This window comes from Xenopus tropicalis, chromosome 10, assembly GCF_000004195.4.
Source record: "Xenopus tropicalis strain Nigerian chromosome 10, UCB_Xtro_10.0, whole genome shotgun sequence".
Taxonomy (NCBI): domain Eukaryota; kingdom Metazoa; phylum Chordata; class Amphibia; order Anura; family Pipidae; genus Xenopus; species Xenopus tropicalis.
This window is the reverse complement of record NC_030686.2, coordinates 7,740,880-7,758,943: the sequence shown is the minus strand read 5'-3', so window position 1 is coordinate 7,758,943 and position 18,064 is coordinate 7,740,880. Positions and strand designations below refer to the sequence as shown.

Genomic DNA, 18,064 nt, shown 5'->3' with positions numbered 1-18,064 from the left:
CTGTTCTGCCCCCAATAAGGGGTAATTATATCTTAGTTGGGATCAATTACAAGATACTGTTTTATTACTACAGAGAAAAAGGAAATCAGTTTTAAAATTCTATATTATTTGATTGAAATTGAGTCTATAGGAGATGGGCTTTCCGTAATTCGGAGCTTTCTGGATAATGGGTTTCCGGATAAGGGATCCCATACCGGTATCAGATATAAGATCTTTGAAAATGAATTCACCCACATCAACAGTTTTAAACCAGGAGTTACAAAGCAAGAAAAGTAAGAAAACCATGTGTAAGCAGAAAGGTGTGTTTATAAGCTTTAGCAGCTATTACTTCTACCTTTCCAGCTTTTATAGGCTTCCCTCTAAAGGGCTTTGCACAGTGTATGAGATGAAACTGCCGACTGAATGACAAATGCCCCACAGTGTCTGGCTAAAATAAGCATGGCAGTCCAGGGTCGGATTGGGGGGTGCAGAGCCCACCAGCGCTTCTGCCCCAGGGGCCCTGCAGGTGGGCTGATGGGAATTCTCCTAAGATGTGGAGCAATGAAAGATCCGTTGGTGCTCCTGTTCTTGTCTACAGTAGATTATAGTTACAATCTGAACCCTTAGAAAAGAAAGCCATTGCTCTCAATGATTTCATAGATGATTGATAGTTGTTTAAACCTAATTATAATCTATTAATAAGGTATATACCTACTCAGGTGTCATTGTTTACGTGTAGGGATCTTAAAGGGGAACTCCGGCTTCCAAACAAAAATGTGTTAAACAGAAACCCCTTTATATCCCTATCCCTGAAATCTGTTCCTTCAAACAGTAGGAATAAATACCATTTTTATATGCTGAAATCCAGCTGCAAAACTGTTCTTCTCTTTCTGCATCATTTGTAATCCTGGCAGGGGAGGAGGGACTAAAACACTGATGTTACACATTGTAACAACTTCTCCTCAGCTTACAGACAGCATGCAGGAACTACATAACCCACAATGCATTGCACTGGGATGTTCCTTTCCTTATTGACATCACGTGTGCAGCAGGGAATTGTGGGAGGCAGGCTGAGGATAGGCGACTACTGTTACAGTTTATTTAAGTCACAAAGTAGTCAGCCAGACCAGCAGGGGAACAGGGGGCGGGGCTTAGGGAACAGGGGGCATGGCTTAGGGAACTGTTCCAAAATATATTATTACTAGAGATGAGAGAAATTTTTCACCAGGCATGGTTTCGCAATCAAATTCCGACATTTGCCACTGGTGAATTTTTTAGGGGAAACGGGTGCAAAAATTAGCCACAACAAAAATTTGCAGAGTGAGGGGAAGTCACCATTGCATCAAAAAAGTTGCGTGTGTTAAAAACCTTGTCCAGTAGCTGCATTTTGCAAATGTGTTGCAATTTTACACATTTTTTTAGACATTTTGCGAAACTTTTGCAGAATCAAAAAGGGACAGATTCGCTCATCACTAATTATTACATTAAAAATCATGAAAAGGCTGCCTATTTTTTTTGTTGATGTATATTGCAAAGTTGCTTGAAAGTATGTTTTCTTTTCAAAATGATGAAGTTGTGTTTGGGTGGAGTTCCCCTTTAAAGGAAAACTATACCCCCCAGAATGAATATGTAACCAACAGATAGTTTATATCATATTAAGGGGCCTATTAAAGAATCTCACCAAACTGGAATATATATATCAGTAAATATTGCCCTTTTACATCTTTCCCTTGAGCCGCCATTTTGTGCTGGGCTGACAGGAAGTAATGCAGCTCTAACTGTAACAGGAAGTAGTGTGGGAGTAACAGGCAGAACTCTGCCCATTCATTGGCTGATGGGGCCTAACATGTATGTGTGCCTTGGCTTGTTTGTGTGCACTGTGACTCCTATGATCCCAGGGGGCGGCCCTTAGTACTTAAAATGGCAGTTTCTATTTAGTATTACCCAATGGCACATACTGCTAAATAAGTATATTATTATGAAAATGATTTATATAGATGAAGCACAGAGCTGTTTTATGCAATATATTTTTATAGAGACCTACATTGTTTGGGGTATAGTTTTTCTTTAATTATATACATGGCAGGTGGAATTTTTTTTAGGGTGGGGGGGGCTGCACCCTTATCTTTAATTGTGCTTGGCTGCATTGTGCCTAAGGCAGAACAGAAAGCAGCTGCCAAATGGAAAGAGCATTTGGTCACCATTGACTCTTTATTAATAATATATGCTACATTCACAATTATGTTTTTAACATTATTCCCTTCAGTAATTATCTAGTAAAGCTGTTTGAATACTTCATTGTTTATCAATCTCAAAGACAACTTAAAGGGATTCTGCCATGATTTTTATGGGGTACTTTTTATTTCTAAATGACACTGTTACACAGCAAATAATTCCCTCTGCCATTTAACCTTTTATTCTTCAACCAACAAATGTATTTGTAGCTGTAATATTGGTGTGTAGGCGCCATCTCAGTGCATTGTGCCTGAGTCTGAGCTTTCAGCCAGCGCTACACATTAGAACTGCTTTCAGCTAACCTATTGTTTCTCCTACTCCCATGTAACTGGAGGAGTCCCAAGCCGGACTTGGATTTCTTACTATTGAGTGCTATTCTGATACCTACTGGGAGCTGCTATCTTGCTCCCTTCCCATTGTTCTGCTGATCGGCTGCTGGGGGGGAGGGGGATATCACTCCAACTTGCAGCGCAGCAGTAAAGTGTGCCTGAGTCTGAGCTTTCAGCCAGCTCTACACATTAGAACTGCTTTCAGCTAACCTATTGTTTCTCCTACTCCCATGTAACTGGAGGAGTCCCAAGCCGGACTTGGATTTCTTACTATTGAGTGCTATTCTGATACCTACTGGGAGCTGCTATCTTGCTCCCTTCCCATTGTTCTGCTGATCGGCTGCTGGGGGTGAGGGGGGGGGGATATCACTCCAACTTGCAGCGCAGCAGTAAAGTGTGACTGAGGGCACCTGGGAAATTAAGAAATATTTTAAAAAATCAGTTTGCTCTTTTGAAAAACAGACTACAATGCAGGATTCTGCTGGGAAAAAAAACATTTTTTCCTGTGACCAACTCCATTCAAGCAAAATAGTGTCACTGTGTATCTTCATATTCCCTGTATATACCTGTTTCCCACCAATACCTGCAGAGTTCACATCTGTGCCTTTGTTACGCTAACTTTTAGTTATTGTAAGGTCATTTTATCTCCCCCTTTGGCCTGGGTTTTGGACACACTGTAAAACGCACACATACATGGTTACATGAACTCATTATTACATATAATTTAAACAATGCTGGGAATGTATTAGGATTTATATGGGGTGTCGCCCTGACATTTTCTTTACAAGTATCACTTCCTGTTTCATGTGTTTTTGTTATGCCAGGAATTGTTAGAGAATATTGCCATCTATTCCCCCTGCAAGAAATACCCAACAGTCATTCCAGAGTACAGATATAGGACCTGTTATCAAGAATGCTCGGGACCAAGGGTATTCTCGATAAGGGGTCTTTCCATAATTTGGATCTAATTATATCTTAGTTGGGATCAAGTACAGGTACTGTTTTATTATTACAGAGAAAAGGGAATCATTTAACCATGAAATAAACCCAATAGGGCTGTTCTGCCCCCAATAAGGGGTAATTATATCTTAGTTGGGATCAAGTACAGGTACTGTTTTATTATTACAGAGAAAAGGGAATCATTTAACCATGAAATAAACCCAATAGGACTGTTCTGCCCCCAATAAGGGGTAATTATATCTTAGTTGGGATCAAGTACAGGTACTGTTTTATTATTACAGAGAAAAGGGAATCATTTAACCATGAAATAAACCCAATAGGGCTGTTCTGCCCCAATAAGGGGTAATTATATCTTAGTTGGGATCAAGTAGAGGTACTGTTTTATTATTACAGAGAAAAGGGAATCATTTAACCATGAAATAAACCCAATAGGGCTGTTCTGCCCCCAATAAGGGGTAATTATATCTTAGTTGGGATCAAGTACAGGTACTGTTTTATTATTACAGAGAAAAGGGAATCATTTAACCATGAAATAAACCCAATAGGGCTGTTCTGCCCCAATAAGGGGTAATTATATCTTAATTGGGATCAAGTACAGGTACTGTTTTATTATTACAGAGGAAAAGGAAATCATTTTTAAAAACTGGAATTATTTGCTTATAATGGAGCCTATGGGAGATGGCCTTTCTGTAATTCAGAACTTTCTGGATAACAGGTTTCCGGATAAGGGATCCCATACCTCTACATTTAATTTATCTTGCTATGCTTCTCATTATCTTTTTTTCTTCTTTGTCTCTCTTCCTTTGTCCTTACCTGTTATTTCTCTTCTGTAGTTTGTCTGTAATGATATAGCCATTAATCATGCTGTCTATATAATGCGAAACTTTTTGTTTGGCTATGTAAATAAAAAGAAAATATTATAACATAAATATTATAACAACTATAAAAAAATCAATAGTGCAAAGTTGCAAAAGGTTAGGAATTGAGTGATTTCCAGTTCTTTTCAGCTTTGTTTTTTATTTTAATGCCGCTAATGCCTTACACTGTATCTCAGCTGTTTCACACACACACAATATGCCTGTCAGGCTGCCAACAGCTACATAAATCATTCTGTGTTGTTTTAGGGCACTAAATACAGTAACCGAAGCCTCTGTGGGTGCACGGCACAGTTTTCGGGTCACACCCAGTAATTATCTAATTGAACAGTTATAAAAAGTAATTTCTCTGCTTGTAAAACAACATTTTACAATGATTTCTATTCCAGTGCTTGTGGCTCTGTTCCAGGTGTTTCTATACTAAAGGGAAAATATTTATGTTAAACCACAACAGAACCAGGTCTGGGCTCTAAACCAAAGGCTGCAATACCACTAATATCCGCTGAGGCTCAGCTCCTGTTGGGGGCGCAATTCAAGGCAGTTACACATGTTAAAATGCCATATTTATTGTGCATAAATAGTTTTGCACATAGCAAAAATGCTGATTATGAAGTATCGCTATATGTTCTCCCTGTACATTGAGACTGGGGTGAAAAAGGAGACAAAAATAAGCCATATGCTGGCCAGTGGCTAATCAAATAATCAACTCATGATACTAGTCTATCCCCCATATGTAATAAAAGGTACTAAGTTTGCCCTGGAGCAGTAACCCATAGCAACCAATATGATATTTGCTTTAAAACAGGAGAATAGTAGTGAGCGAATTAGTCCCATTTCGCTTCGCCAAAAAATTCCGCGAGCGATAATACACTTGACACGCGACAATTCTTTTGATGAGAGACAATTCTTTTTGGCGCAAGAGACAGGGTCGGACTGGGGGGTGCAGGGCCCACCGGGGCTCCCGCCCCAGGGGCCCTGCAGGTGCCCCAGCCGCGTCCCCTAACCCCCCCAGGGGCCCCCCTAACCCCCCCCGCAGGGCCCCCGCCTGACGTCCTCCCCGAGAGCGTATAAATTGAACGTGTCGGGGAGGAACAGTCAGTAGGGGGAGCGCTGGCAAAGGTCGGACTGGGCCGCTGGGGCGAGACAATTCTGTTGATGAGAGACAGTTCTTTTTGACGCAAGGAACAATTCTTTTGATGAGAGACAGTTCTTTTTGATGCAAGGAACAATTCTTTTGATGAGAGACAGTTCTTTTTGATGCAAGGAACAATTCTTTTGATGAGAGACAGTTCTTTTTGACGCAAGGAACAATTCTTTTGATGAGAGACAGTTCTTTTTGACGCAAGGAACAGTTCTTTTGATGAGAGACAGTTCTTTTTGACGCAAGGAACAATTCTTTTGATGAGAGACAGTTCTTTTTGACGCAAGGAACAATTCTTTTGATGAGAGACAGTTCTTTTTGACGCGAGAAACAATTCTTTTGATGAGAGACAGTTCTTTTTGACGCAAGACAATTCTTTTGACGGGGGTGACAATTTTTGGATGCACAGAAAATTTTTCTGCAGCAAATTTTGTCGCCCATTTCACAAAAGAAATCAGCCAATGGCGAAACACGGAAGTTTGCCACAAATCCATGCCTGGCGAATTTTTTCACCCATGAAAAATGAATACCAATTGCAAATTGTCTCAGAATATCAGTAGAAAACAACAGTTGCGTTGGACATGATAACATTTCACATAACGGGGGTGTTGTAAAAAAAAAAGTCCTGTCTTTTGGCAAAAGCCCAACTGAGTTCTTATCTGAAGCAGGTGCTGTGGGAAAAATGGCTGGAAAACATTGTAGGGTCGGAACGGGCCGGAAAGTTCCAAGTATATGTTGGCTGAGTTCCACTTTTACTATCCCTGAATATTCCATGAAGCTTGGGAGTTACCTACATACAAACACTGCCACATTCTCACAGTGGAAATCTATCATGTACTTAAGACATTTTTAAGCGATCAGTATCTTTTTAACACCTCATTGCCATAAGCAGAACGTTTCATGAAGATACCCGTATCAGCGTGGATGGAACATTTATTTCCTTTTACATCTGTCAGAATACAATTGCTGATTTATGAAGCTTGATATATGCTGAAATCCAGCTGCAAAACTGTTCTTCTCTTTCTGCATCATTTGAAATCTTGGCAGGGGAGGAGGGACTAAAACACTGATGTTACAGATTGTAAGAACTACTCCACAGCTTACAGATGGCATGCAGGAACTACATAACATAATAATTTTTGTATTCTTTTGTTAAGTGGTTGAGCTATTTTTGATACGTTTTGTTCTTATCCAGATACTGTAAGTAGCCTGTACTGCAGCAGGACTATTTTTAATAAAGGGTATTACACTATATTCTGTTTTCCCAAACTGAATGGAGACCTTGAACCTACCTCTATCAACAGTGGACTTTACTTACCTCTGCATATCTTAACTACCATCTGGTGAGTGTGCAACTACACCACTCTGCCATTTGTATATTTTATCTGCACTTTGCCATTATTTAGAGTTATAGGCATAACTCTTTCTTTTCAGTTTCATTAACTTTTGAAACATATTGCACTATTTTGTATTTTTATTTTTTATTTTTCATGCGCCTCCAACACACTGGGTCTGCACATGTTTTAATACCCATCCAAGAGGGGTATTTTCTTTGGAGGAAGCAGCAGGAGATTTGAGCACCACGCTTATTGTCTACATTGAAGGCTGAAAGCAATTAAGCACGAGGACACCTATAGCGCTGAGTATCACTCACAAACCTTTCTTCCACAATGCATTGCACTGGGATGTTCCTTTCCTTACATCACATGTGCAGCAGGGAATTGTGGGATTGGGAGGAGGCAGGCTGAAGGCAGGCTGAGGGACAGGCGTCTACTGTTACATTTTATTTGAGTCACAAAGTAGTCAGCCAGATCAGCAAGGGAACAGGGGGTGGGGCTTAGGGAACAGGGGGGGGGCTTAGGGAACTGTTTTATTACATTAACTGATTATTACATTAAACATCATGAAAAGGCTGCATATTTTTTAATTGGTGTATATTGCAAAGTTGCTTGATATTATGTTTTATTTTCAAAAAGTTGTGTTTCGGTGGAGTTCCCCTTTATGGAAGTTCCCCATTCCTTTATGGTGACTATAAGAAAGAAATCACCTAAAAAGTAGCAAATAAACAACAACAAAATCAACATCTGCACAACCCATGAAGACCTTTATTTGACTTAGAAAGAACATTCTCCACCAAGTGACAAGGTTTTGCAGATTATCAGTGTAGTTATGTTTGTTTATTACATTGAAATCATTTTATTCAATATTTTAGTAAAACCTTCTCCGCTTTATGGGGTTACACACAGTAAAGGTCCCCATACATGGGCCGATCCGCTCGTTTGGCAATGTCGCCAAGCGAGTGGATCTTCTCCGATATCCCCACCTACTGGTGGGCGATATCGGGAGAATCCAGGCCAAACGATCGAATTATAACGACGGGAATAGGAAAAGTGGGTCCAGGGACTGCATCAACGATCCGACTGTATTTTCTAACCTGCCCGATCGAGATCTGGACGATTTCAGGCCAGATATCAGTCGGGCAGGCCCGTCGGTAGTGCCCATACACGGGCCGATTAGCTGCCGAATCTGTCTAAGGGACCCATATCGGCAGCTAGAATCGGCCGTGTATGGGGACCTTAAGAGAGCTCTTGTCTAATAGTCTGAGAATGGGAAGACAGCACAAAGCCTTCTCTGTGTTTCTGTATGAAGCCCCTGGGTATGAAAGAGGGTTCCGTAGCAGCTCACACCGTTATTCTCTGCCCCTAAATCCCATGCTGGAGGTGTCTCTGGTCGGCAGGAACATCTCAGAAAGACTTGAGAAGTGTGGAAGACACCACCTTTCCACCAGATTCTTCCTTTATTATGGCATGTACCCGGGTAGTTGTGCTTCCACTGCTGGACCCTGATGGAAATAGAGTAATTAGTATTTTACAACATTTTACATCTATATGTTTGACGAAGGATCCCAATATCTTAATTTTCCCATTAGTTTCCCTCTTAGAAATGTAAAAAAAACAACTCCTACCTGAACTGCTATTTGCTCCAGCTGCGATTCTGCAAGAATAAAACGGTACCGATATTAGTTGGACTTCAAAGGCGCAAAGATTAACAGACAGTTTGGAGATTTTTTCCATTCTACAGGTGGCCTTACACGGGCAGATTTCAGCAGCTTATCTGCCCGTGTATGGGGCTCTTGGACAAGCCACTTAAACTGATGTCTGGGCAAAATCGGACAGACGTCGATTGGACAGGCTTGATTTTTTTCTTGATTTTTCTTGCCCTAGGGCCAAATGATCACATAACAATGAAGGGGATGCAAAAAGTCGGAGTGCAGACCTCACCAATGAGCTGATGTGCTCCACACTCCGGCTTTTCATATCTCCTTCATTGTAATCCCTAGGGCCAAACAATTGCATTAACATGATATATCATGGGAAAGATTCACTCATTTGGTGAAATAGTAAGGCTGCAACATCCCCTTAATCACTTGGGATTCCTTCTCCTCCTCTAACCCACTCAACCCCCTCCCTCAGGAATTTACTTTGGCTGTTGGCTACTGAGCATGCTCAGTTCTTCTCAGATCAGATTGCTAAACACGCCCTCCAGTCTAGAAGCCACTGAAGAGATGGCATTGCTGGTTCCCATAGAAACACTGCTCTAGCTGTCCACTGCTTAAACATCACAGTGCTTTTTTATCAATGTAAGTTCTGCCTGTGTAAACCTGCATTCTTATTTGCATGAACAGTGTACATGTTTAAATGTCACTGATGATGCTTCAGAGAGAAAATGGCTGCCAAATGTGATGGTGCTGGCAAACAGAGGGGATATATGCAGTATAAATGATGCAATATAGGTGCCCAACTTATATAGACAGTAGGAAAATGCAGGCTTTACATGTCCTTTAATGTCCCTCTATAATTTAAGATGATGGGAAGCAGACCATGAGTTATTTACCAAGGGAAATGCTTTAAGCAATGTACTCACAGGCCTCCCTGTCCTTCCAGGAGCTGATGGTATGTGGCAATTTCCTGTTCTAGGCGACTCTTGATGTCTAATAAAGTCCTGTATTCCTGGTTTTGTCGCTCAAGGTCTGAACGAAGGTCTGAAAGCTGAGCCTCCATGCTGCTAATGATGTTCTGAATCTGGAAGAGCTGTGCAGCGTAGCGACCTTCTGTCTCTGCCAACGATGCCTCTAACCCGGCTTTCTAGATATGAAACAAAGAAATCTACGTTCCACACACTCGTACCAACCAGATGTGGCATATACTGAGGGTCCTACCAATACAGCATCCAATCAAAGCTCCCTAGGTCCCAAGTAAGGAACCACACAATATATAATCAGAATACATTATATAATAAGGGCAGCTAGCTACGGATTTACATTTATTACAGGTATGGGATCCGTTATACGGAAACCTGTTATCCAGAAAGCTCCGAATTACGAAATGCCTTTCTCCCATAGACTCCATTTTAATGAAATAATCCAGATTTTTAAAATGCATTTACTTTTTCTCTGTAGTAATAAAACAGTACCTGTACTTGGTCCCAACTAAGATATAATTACCCCTTATTGGGGGCAGAACAGCCCTATTGGGTTTATTTAATGGTTAAATAATTCCCTTTTCTCTGTAATAATAAAACAGTACCTGTACTTGATCCCAACTAAGATATAATTACCCCTTATTGGGGGCAGAACAGCCCTATTGGGTTTATTTAATGGTTAAATGATTCCCTTTTCTCTGTAATAATAAAACAGTACCTGTACTTGATCCCAACTAAGATATAATTACCCCTTATTGGGGCAGAACAGCCCTATTGGGTTTATTTCATGGTTAAATGATTCCCTTTTCTCTGTAATAATAAAACAGTACCTGTACTTGATCCCAACTAAGATATAATTACCCCTTATTGGGGGCAGAACAGCCCTATTGGGTTTATTTAATGGTTAAATGATTCCCTTTTCTCTGTAATAATAAAACAGTACCTGTACTTGATCCCAACTAAGATATAATTACCCCTTATTGGGGGCAGAACAGCCCTATTGCCTCCAATACTCGAATACCCTTGGTCCCGAGCTTTCTGGATAATGGGTCCCAAACCTGTACAACTGAATCTACTAAATACAAATATTCATTTACTAACGAGCTATCTGTTCTACTTATTTGAAGAGAATTGTGCTCTAACTTTGATGACTATTTGGAACCAACCATTTCCTTTGCCATGTTAACTAAAGAGTTTTTGTTCTCAGAGGAACCCAGCCAATTAACATTGAGCTTCTTTTGTCCTTAATAAATGGGATCCAACTTCCCTGCTATGTGTATTGTGCTGGTTGCTCTTGGTCTTCCAATATGGAGAGCCAGCACTGCCGGCATTGAGTACAGAAGAATCAATGTTGTACTCACAGCGCTCAACTGGGACTGCAGCTCAATCTCCAGACTCTGCAAACCACGTCTCAGTTCGGTGCTTTCACTCTTGGTGCTCTGTATTTGCTGGGTGCTGCTGACAACTTCTTTCTGTAGACCTTCAACCTGATACAATGAGAGTAGAATTATAAATTATATATATTTGCAAGGTTTCCCCAAAACCTTTAGCTATTATACCCTGGCATTGAGACAGCTAGGCTGGTCCTGATAAGATGGGAGAGGAAGTAGTTGCCCTTGTGACAAGGGTGTCAGGTTTCCTCAAGGTAATATAAATGAAAGTCTGAGTGTTCTTTCTTTTTTGGATTCCCCCACTTGCAGGAAGAGGTTAGGTGTTCTCCAGAGGGCCTGGGCAGAGGTAGGCCCAGCATAAAAGAAGCAACAGGTCAGATTTTGTCATAGTTCACTCTAGGAGTGAAAGTTCAGTGAGCAGTCTTGTGCTCCAACGAGGAGATAAATGTGGGTTAGTTCCCTGCGGTACCTCTGCATCTGGGCTGCCTCGGCTCAGGACTAAATAGTTCCTGGAGTAATTCACCTCTATCAGCTTTACCTAGTAATGGAGATTGGTCACCAGGAAGCAGGCAATACTACCTCGTGATTTGAGATAGAGATATAAATGATATTGTGATGATATTATTTGTGCACTGACCTGCTGCCACTTGTGATATACTTTCAACATCAATTAGGAACCCCCCCCCCCCCGAGCTATAGAGATTGGCTGTTGAGACTGTATGAAGTTGTTCAATAAACCATTGTGATGTTTTTTAAGAACCAGTGGCACCCAAAGTTATTGAAAGAGTGTATGCTGTGCGCACACATTGGTGTGGTAACCCTTCCTCCATATTAAGTAGCGGCTCACCTGAGGAAGTGCCTACTGGGAGCTGCTGGGAGTTAGGCCCTTTAACTAATATCTTTTACTTGAAAACGATAGTTTAAAAGTACAATTTGTCCATCAACAAAAACAACCGTTTCAAGCTATATCATCTTGTTGAAATTAGGCTTGGTCCTACAAACAACTGGACAATGGGCAAATTTCATTGCTACCAATGAAGATTTTCAAACCTGCCCAATCGATTTGAAAAATCGGTAGATGTGCGATCGTTGGGTGCCCATTAACCTTAGGATTTATCGGATCACACTGAAATTGGTCATTAGGGAGAAAGAAATGTAAAAACTCAGTAAGCTTTATCAGAAAGTTCTATGTAAATACAGCCATAAGCACTCACAGAAACGCTGCACTGAGTTCTCTGTCTGTTTTCCTCTGCCAGAGACACGCAGCTTTCTGCTCTCTCCTCTCTTCTGCTCCTCCTCCCTCAAGAATGCTAAGAACTCCCCCCCCCTTAGGAAGGTGAATCTGAACCAATCAGCAGGAAGCTTCCTCATAGTCTAACTAACTGAGCATGTACACGGGTCTGGGTCTTGGTGCAGGAGTGAGGCATTATGGGAACTTTCTTTACACAGCTCAGCGTTTTTTCTTCCTGTTTGGCTTCTGATCATCTGAAATATGGGGAGACTTAAGGGCACTATTGAGAGAACTGAAGGTATGCCTGCAACTTGAGATTAACTCTTTATTAGCCTTTCCTTCTCCTTTTATGTCTATGGCCACCTTTTGCCTGGGTCAGAATCATAGTCCAGTCGTAGGAACAGAGCATTTGTGGTACCCCTCCCCCCCCATACAAGTATTTTTGACTTACAGAGCTAACCCGCTAATATAAATGAATGAAAATAAACCAGTAAATCAGTAAAAACGTTAATAAAGCATTGAAAACAGTCCCCACCTGGCTGAGGAACCAAGCTTCAGCTTCCCGTCTGTTTCTATCCGCAATAGATTCATACTGCTCCCTAAGGTCATTCAGTGTGTTTAGAAGGCCGACACCAGGAACAGCATCCAACTCCACGCTCACCGTTCCTGCTGCATGCTGCTTTTTCTCAGAGACTTCCTACCCAAAACAAACATGGACACGTGATATTTTATTACATTAATCATTTCAATGACCAATGTTCAGGTAGTAGACAACATAGACCGTGTACTGCTGAGAGACAACCATTGGCTCTAATATGGTAGGTCTAAAGAAGCAAACGTACATACCCATCCCTTCCCAGTGCAGCCGAATTGATATTTGTCATGTAAATATTAAAATTAGGAATGCACCAAATCCCAATCGGCCAAAACTAAGACTTTTTTATAGGATTTTAATTCAGCCGAAGCCTTATAGCCTGGCTGAATTGAATTCAGATGTTTCAAATGATGTGACCTTAGACCACTAGACAACTGAAAGCAACATTTTTATATCTCAAAAAAATCCATTCTTTCATGGGAAGATGACAATTAATGATTGGTATTGGTGTATTTATAGATGTGTGTTTGATGTGCCTATCCTACCTCCTCATGGTTTGCCTTCAAGTAAATCAGTTCTTCCTTTAGGCTTTCAATCTGGAGCTCCAGATCAGATCTGGTCATGGTCAGGTCATCCAAGATATGTCTCAGGCCACTGATGTCATTTTCGACTGTCTGACGCAGGGAAAACTCATTCTCATACCTGTCAATTAATATTACTTTTGAGTTCAAAAAGGTCTATATATCCAGATAACAGTGATGCTGTAAGCCAAACAATCATTGAGGAGCACCATAAAATGTACCTCTAAAGGTCCACATACACGGGCTGATAGTAGCTGCCGATATCAGTCCCTTAGACCAATTCGGCAGCTTATCGGCCCGTGTAGGGGCAGAAACGAGGGGCCTGCCCGACCAATATCTGGCCTAAAATTGGCCAGATATCGATCAGCCAGGTTAGAAAATTCAATTGGATTGGGGACCACATCAGCTTGTTGATGCGGTCCCGAACCAACTGCCCCATTGCCGCCAAACGATTGGAATATTTTTTTTTTTCCTACATGCTCCCCGATATCGCCCACCCGTAGGTGGGTTATCGGGTGAAGATCCACTCACTTGGCGTTCTCGCCAAGCGAGCGAATCTCAACGTGTATGGGGACCCTACCTCTAACCTTTTTCCATATAAGGGTTTATGTAATAAAATACTTCATGTTCAGGGCCCAGATTATAATAAAATGATGATGTGATCCAAAGACATCAGTGGAACTCTTGAGCCGTCTAGTGGACCATAAACATCTCTTTGTAGGCCACATGGACCCTGCAGGCCTGAGCTGGACAACCCTGATCTAAATGAAATTCATGCCTTTTACTCTTTTTCAATTTTTTTTCTCCTGTTTTGGAAAAAATATAATGGGACAATGAGAGAGCTATGGGCCTCCAACTGTACATATAAGACATCTTTATTGAAAGATGTGTTTAATCTATATACTCACTTGAGTTTGAAGTCATCAGCAGCCAATCTTGCATTGTCGATCTCCAGGACAAGCTTTGAGTTGTTAATGGTGGCAGCTAAAATCTAGGAGGCAAACAGGAGTCAGCTTTGGAGAATAAGCCAATGATCTCCAGTGATAACGTCTTAAACACTTCAACGGGGAAAGATTATTGTGACAGAAATGTGATCAGGACTAAGATGGCAGACGTTAGCATAGGAAATGGCAGCAACTCTTAAACGTACATGGTGTCATGTTTACTGATACAGGTATGGGACCTGTTATCCAGAATGCTCGGAACCTGGGGAACTTTCCGTTATTTGGATCTCCATAACTTAAGTCTGCTAAAAAACATTTTAATATTAAATAAATCCAATAGGATTATTTTGCCCCCTATAATGGGTAATTATATCTTAGTTGGGATCAAGTACAGGTACTGTTTTATTATTACAGAGAAAAGGGAATCATTTAACCATTAAATAAACCCAATAGGACTGTTCTGCCCCAATAAGGGGTAATTATATCTTAGTTGGGATCAAGTACAGGTACTTTTATTATTACAGAGAAAAGGGAATCATTTAACCATTAAATAAACCCAATAGGGCTGTTCTGCCCCCAATAAGGGGTAATTATATCTTAGTTGGGATCAAGTACAGGTACTGTTTTATTATTACAGAGAAAAGGGAATCATTTAACCATTAAATAAACCCAATAGGACTGTTCTGCCCCCAATAAGGGGTAATTATATCTTAGTTGGGATCAAGTACAGGTACTGTTTTATTATTACAGAGAAAAGGGAATCATTTAACCATTAAATAAACCCAATAGGACTGTTCTGCCCCCAATAAGGGGTAATTATATCTTAGTTGGGATCAAGTACAGGTACTGTTTTATTATTACAGAGAAAAGGGAATCATTTAACCATGAAATAAACCCAATAGGGCTGTTCTGCCCCCAATAAGGGGTAATTATATCTTAGTTGAGATCAAGTACAGGTACTGTTTTATTATTACAGAGAAAAGGGAATCATTTAACCATTAAATAAACCCAATAGGACTTTTCTGCCCCAATAAGGGGTAATTATATCTTAGTTGGGATCAAGTACAGGTACTGTTTTATTATTACAGAGAAAAGGGAATCATTTAACCATTAAATAAACCCAATAGAACTGTTCTACCCCCAATAAGGGGTAATTATATCTTAGTTGGGATCAAGTACAGGTACTGTTTTATTATTACAGAGAAAAGGGAATCATTTAACCATGAAATAAACCCAATAGGGCTTTTCTGCCCCAATAAGGGGTAATTATATCTTAGTTGGGATCAAGTACAGGTACTGTTTTATTATTACAGAGAAAAAGGAATTTTTTTAAAAATGTGAATTATTTGATTATAATGGAGTCTATAGGAGATGGCCTTTCCGTAATTCGGAACTTTCTGGATAATGGGTTTCCGCATAAGGGGTCCGATACCTGTATCTATCCAAAAAAACAGCAATTAAAACTATCCTGTTGTGTTGCATTTAGAAATCCTAGAAAAGTAAAATAAATGAACCTTTGATTGAAACCTCGCAACCTGTTGGTGTTGGGTATTGCTGCACTCACTGAGGAACTGGGATTTTTCCCAGTAATATTGACTCACCTTTTGACGTAGTTCACCAATAGAGGTGTACAAGGTTCCAAAGCTTTGTTCACTGACAGCGACTGACCCTTGCTTAGAATACCAATCACGTATCTTGGCCTCCAGGTCAGTGTTGGCCACCTCCAAAGTCTTCACTTTAGCCAAGTAACTGGCAAGGCGGTCATTTAGGTTCTGCATGGTGTACTTCTCATTGCCAGACAGCAGCCCATCTCCACCCCCTGAACTAAAGCTGGCTCCATAGAAGGCCCCACTACCAGCGGATGCCCCACTGGCAAATCCAGAGCCAAAGCCCATCCCTGACCCAGCTGCTGATGTGAACTTGGCACTGGACATGGAAACGCCAGATCCTCCATAACCCCCTTGCATACTAGCAGCTCTGTAGATCCCATCAGAGAGCCTGGAGGAGATTCCACTGCTCATTCTAGATGAGCTGCTCTGAGAGAGGCTATAGCTCATTGCGATGGTGGGAGATGGTTCCAAGAGCGACGCGTGTCTTACAGCGTTTCAGCCCGCAGTGCGAGTAACCTTGTTGCCTGAACCTTCATTTATACTATTCATCTAGGGTGTAACTTTACTAATGACATGTTTTGTTTTTTTTGAAGATTTCTGCCCCTAGGAAAATGCTACGTTGACGGACAAACCCTCATTGGCCATTTGGACATTTTTTAAGCAGCAGATGACTTTTTAACTGCTGCATTTTTAAGCCGTAATTACCGTATACGAGCGTTGCCCCAGGTTATATACATTTTTCATATTCTTTCTATTTTTTTTTTTTTCAGAAACACCGCACAGAAAATATTTCAAGCTTTTTGATCTGATTCGAATAAATGTACAGCAATTGCTGGGGTTGATTCATTCCCATAGTTTATATCATATTAAGTGGCCTATTAAAGAATCTTACCAAACTGGAATATACATATCAGTAAATATTGCCCTTTTACATCCTTTCCCTTGAGCCGCCATTTTGTGCTGGGCTGTGTGCTCCCACAGAGATCAGTGTTTTATTTAGGACGCTAATCAGAACTGCTGTACTGTTATGAGGTTAAGCGTCATGGTGTATCTTGTAGAGATTAAAGGAAAACTATACCCCTGAACAATGTCTCGATCAAAATATACTGTGTAAAACAGCTCATATGTAAAACCCTGCTTCATAAAAATATTCTTTTTTAGTAGTATGTGCCATTGGGTAATCCTAAATAGCAAACTGCCATTTTAAGTACTAAGGGCCGCCCCCTGGGATCATTGGATTCACAGTGCACACAAACAAGCCAAGGCACACATACATGTTAGGCCCCATCAGCCAATGAATGGGCAGAGTTCTGCCTGTTACTCCCACACTACATCCTGTTACAGTTAGAGCTACATTACTTCCTGTCAGCTGATCTCTGAGGAAGCAGACAGAATATTACAAAATGGCGGATCAAGGGAAAAGATGTAAAAGGGCAATATTTACTGATATATATATTCCAGTTTGGTAAGATTCTTTAATAGGCCACTTACTATGATATAAACTGTTGGTTAGGGGGGTATAGTTTTCCTGGTCAGCCCGTGGATGCTGCCTTAACAAACAGCAATATATATGTCTATAACTGACTATAACTAAGAAATGATTGAAGTCCAAATATATTCTTTCATAAGGAACATCCCAGTGCAATGCATTGTGGGTTATGTAGTTCCTGCATGCTGTCTGTAAGCTGAGGAGAAGCTGTTACAATGTGTAACATCAGTGTTTTAGTCCCTCCTCCCCTGCCAGGATTACAAATGATGCAGAAAGAGAAGAACAGTTTTGCAGCTGGATTTCAGCATATAAAAATGGTATTTATTCCTACTGTTTGAAGGAACAGATTACAGGGATAGGGATATTAGGGGTTTCTGTGTTATGCGGGGCTCTTTGTGTTTGGGACAAGGTTAGGGAGCATGGAGGATATATATTATATGGATATTATATTATAAGGACCAAAAATAAGTTTTTTTTCACAAAAATAACCTTTGCCATGGGCAGGTCAGAAAAAAAATAACAGCAAATATTGCCCGTTAGCAGCAGCTACATAGTTAACGTGCAAAAACCTCTAGGATAATCGCTGTATGGAAAAAAATTGACACTTCTCACCTGTCCTTAAACGTATCATATATCTTCCATCTCACCGCTCGTGGCCCCTTTCTCTTGCACATTTTTTAGCTGCCAGTGAATGCAGCCTCGGGATTATTGCCCAGGAGCAGC

The 18,064-nt window shown here is 40.8% G+C and overlaps 1 protein-coding gene across 1 annotated transcript; it reads right to left on the bottom strand.

The window, feature by feature from the left end:
• Window positions 1-7,598: 7,598 nt before the first annotated feature.
• Window positions 7,599-16,377, bottom strand: krt15.2 (keratin 15, type I gene 2). The gene is made up of 8 exons (XM_002939037.4): window positions 15,844-16,377; window positions 14,207-14,289; window positions 13,263-13,419; window positions 12,658-12,819; window positions 10,862-10,987; window positions 9,444-9,664; window positions 8,485-8,513; window positions 7,599-8,361 (listed from the first exon to the last, which is right to left on the bottom strand). Exons 1-8 carry the CDS (start codon window positions 16,297-16,299, stop codon window positions 8,264-8,266), a joined length of 1,332 nt encoding a protein of 443 aa, XP_002939083.3. The 5' UTR covers window positions 16,300-16,377; the 3' UTR covers window positions 7,599-8,263.
• Between the last annotated feature and the right edge of the window lie 1,687 nt (window positions 16,378-18,064).

What these genes read in the sequence shown, in the direction of transcription:
- krt15.2 (XM_002939037.4), bottom strand. Translation starts at nt 16,299, where the DNA reads ATGAGCTATAGCCTCTCTCAGAGCAGCTCATCTAGAATGAGCAGTGGA. An exon ending in TTGGTGAACTACGTCAAAAG is followed by an intron (nt 14,290 to 15,843) that starts GTGAGTCAATAT and finishes TTTGCCTCCTAG; the next exon opens with ATTTTAGCTGCCACCATTAA. An exon ending in CTGGAAGGACAGGGAGGCCT is followed by an intron (nt 8,514 to 9,443) that starts GTGAGTACATTG and finishes TTATTCTTGCAG; the next exon opens with AATCGCAGCTGGAGCAAATA.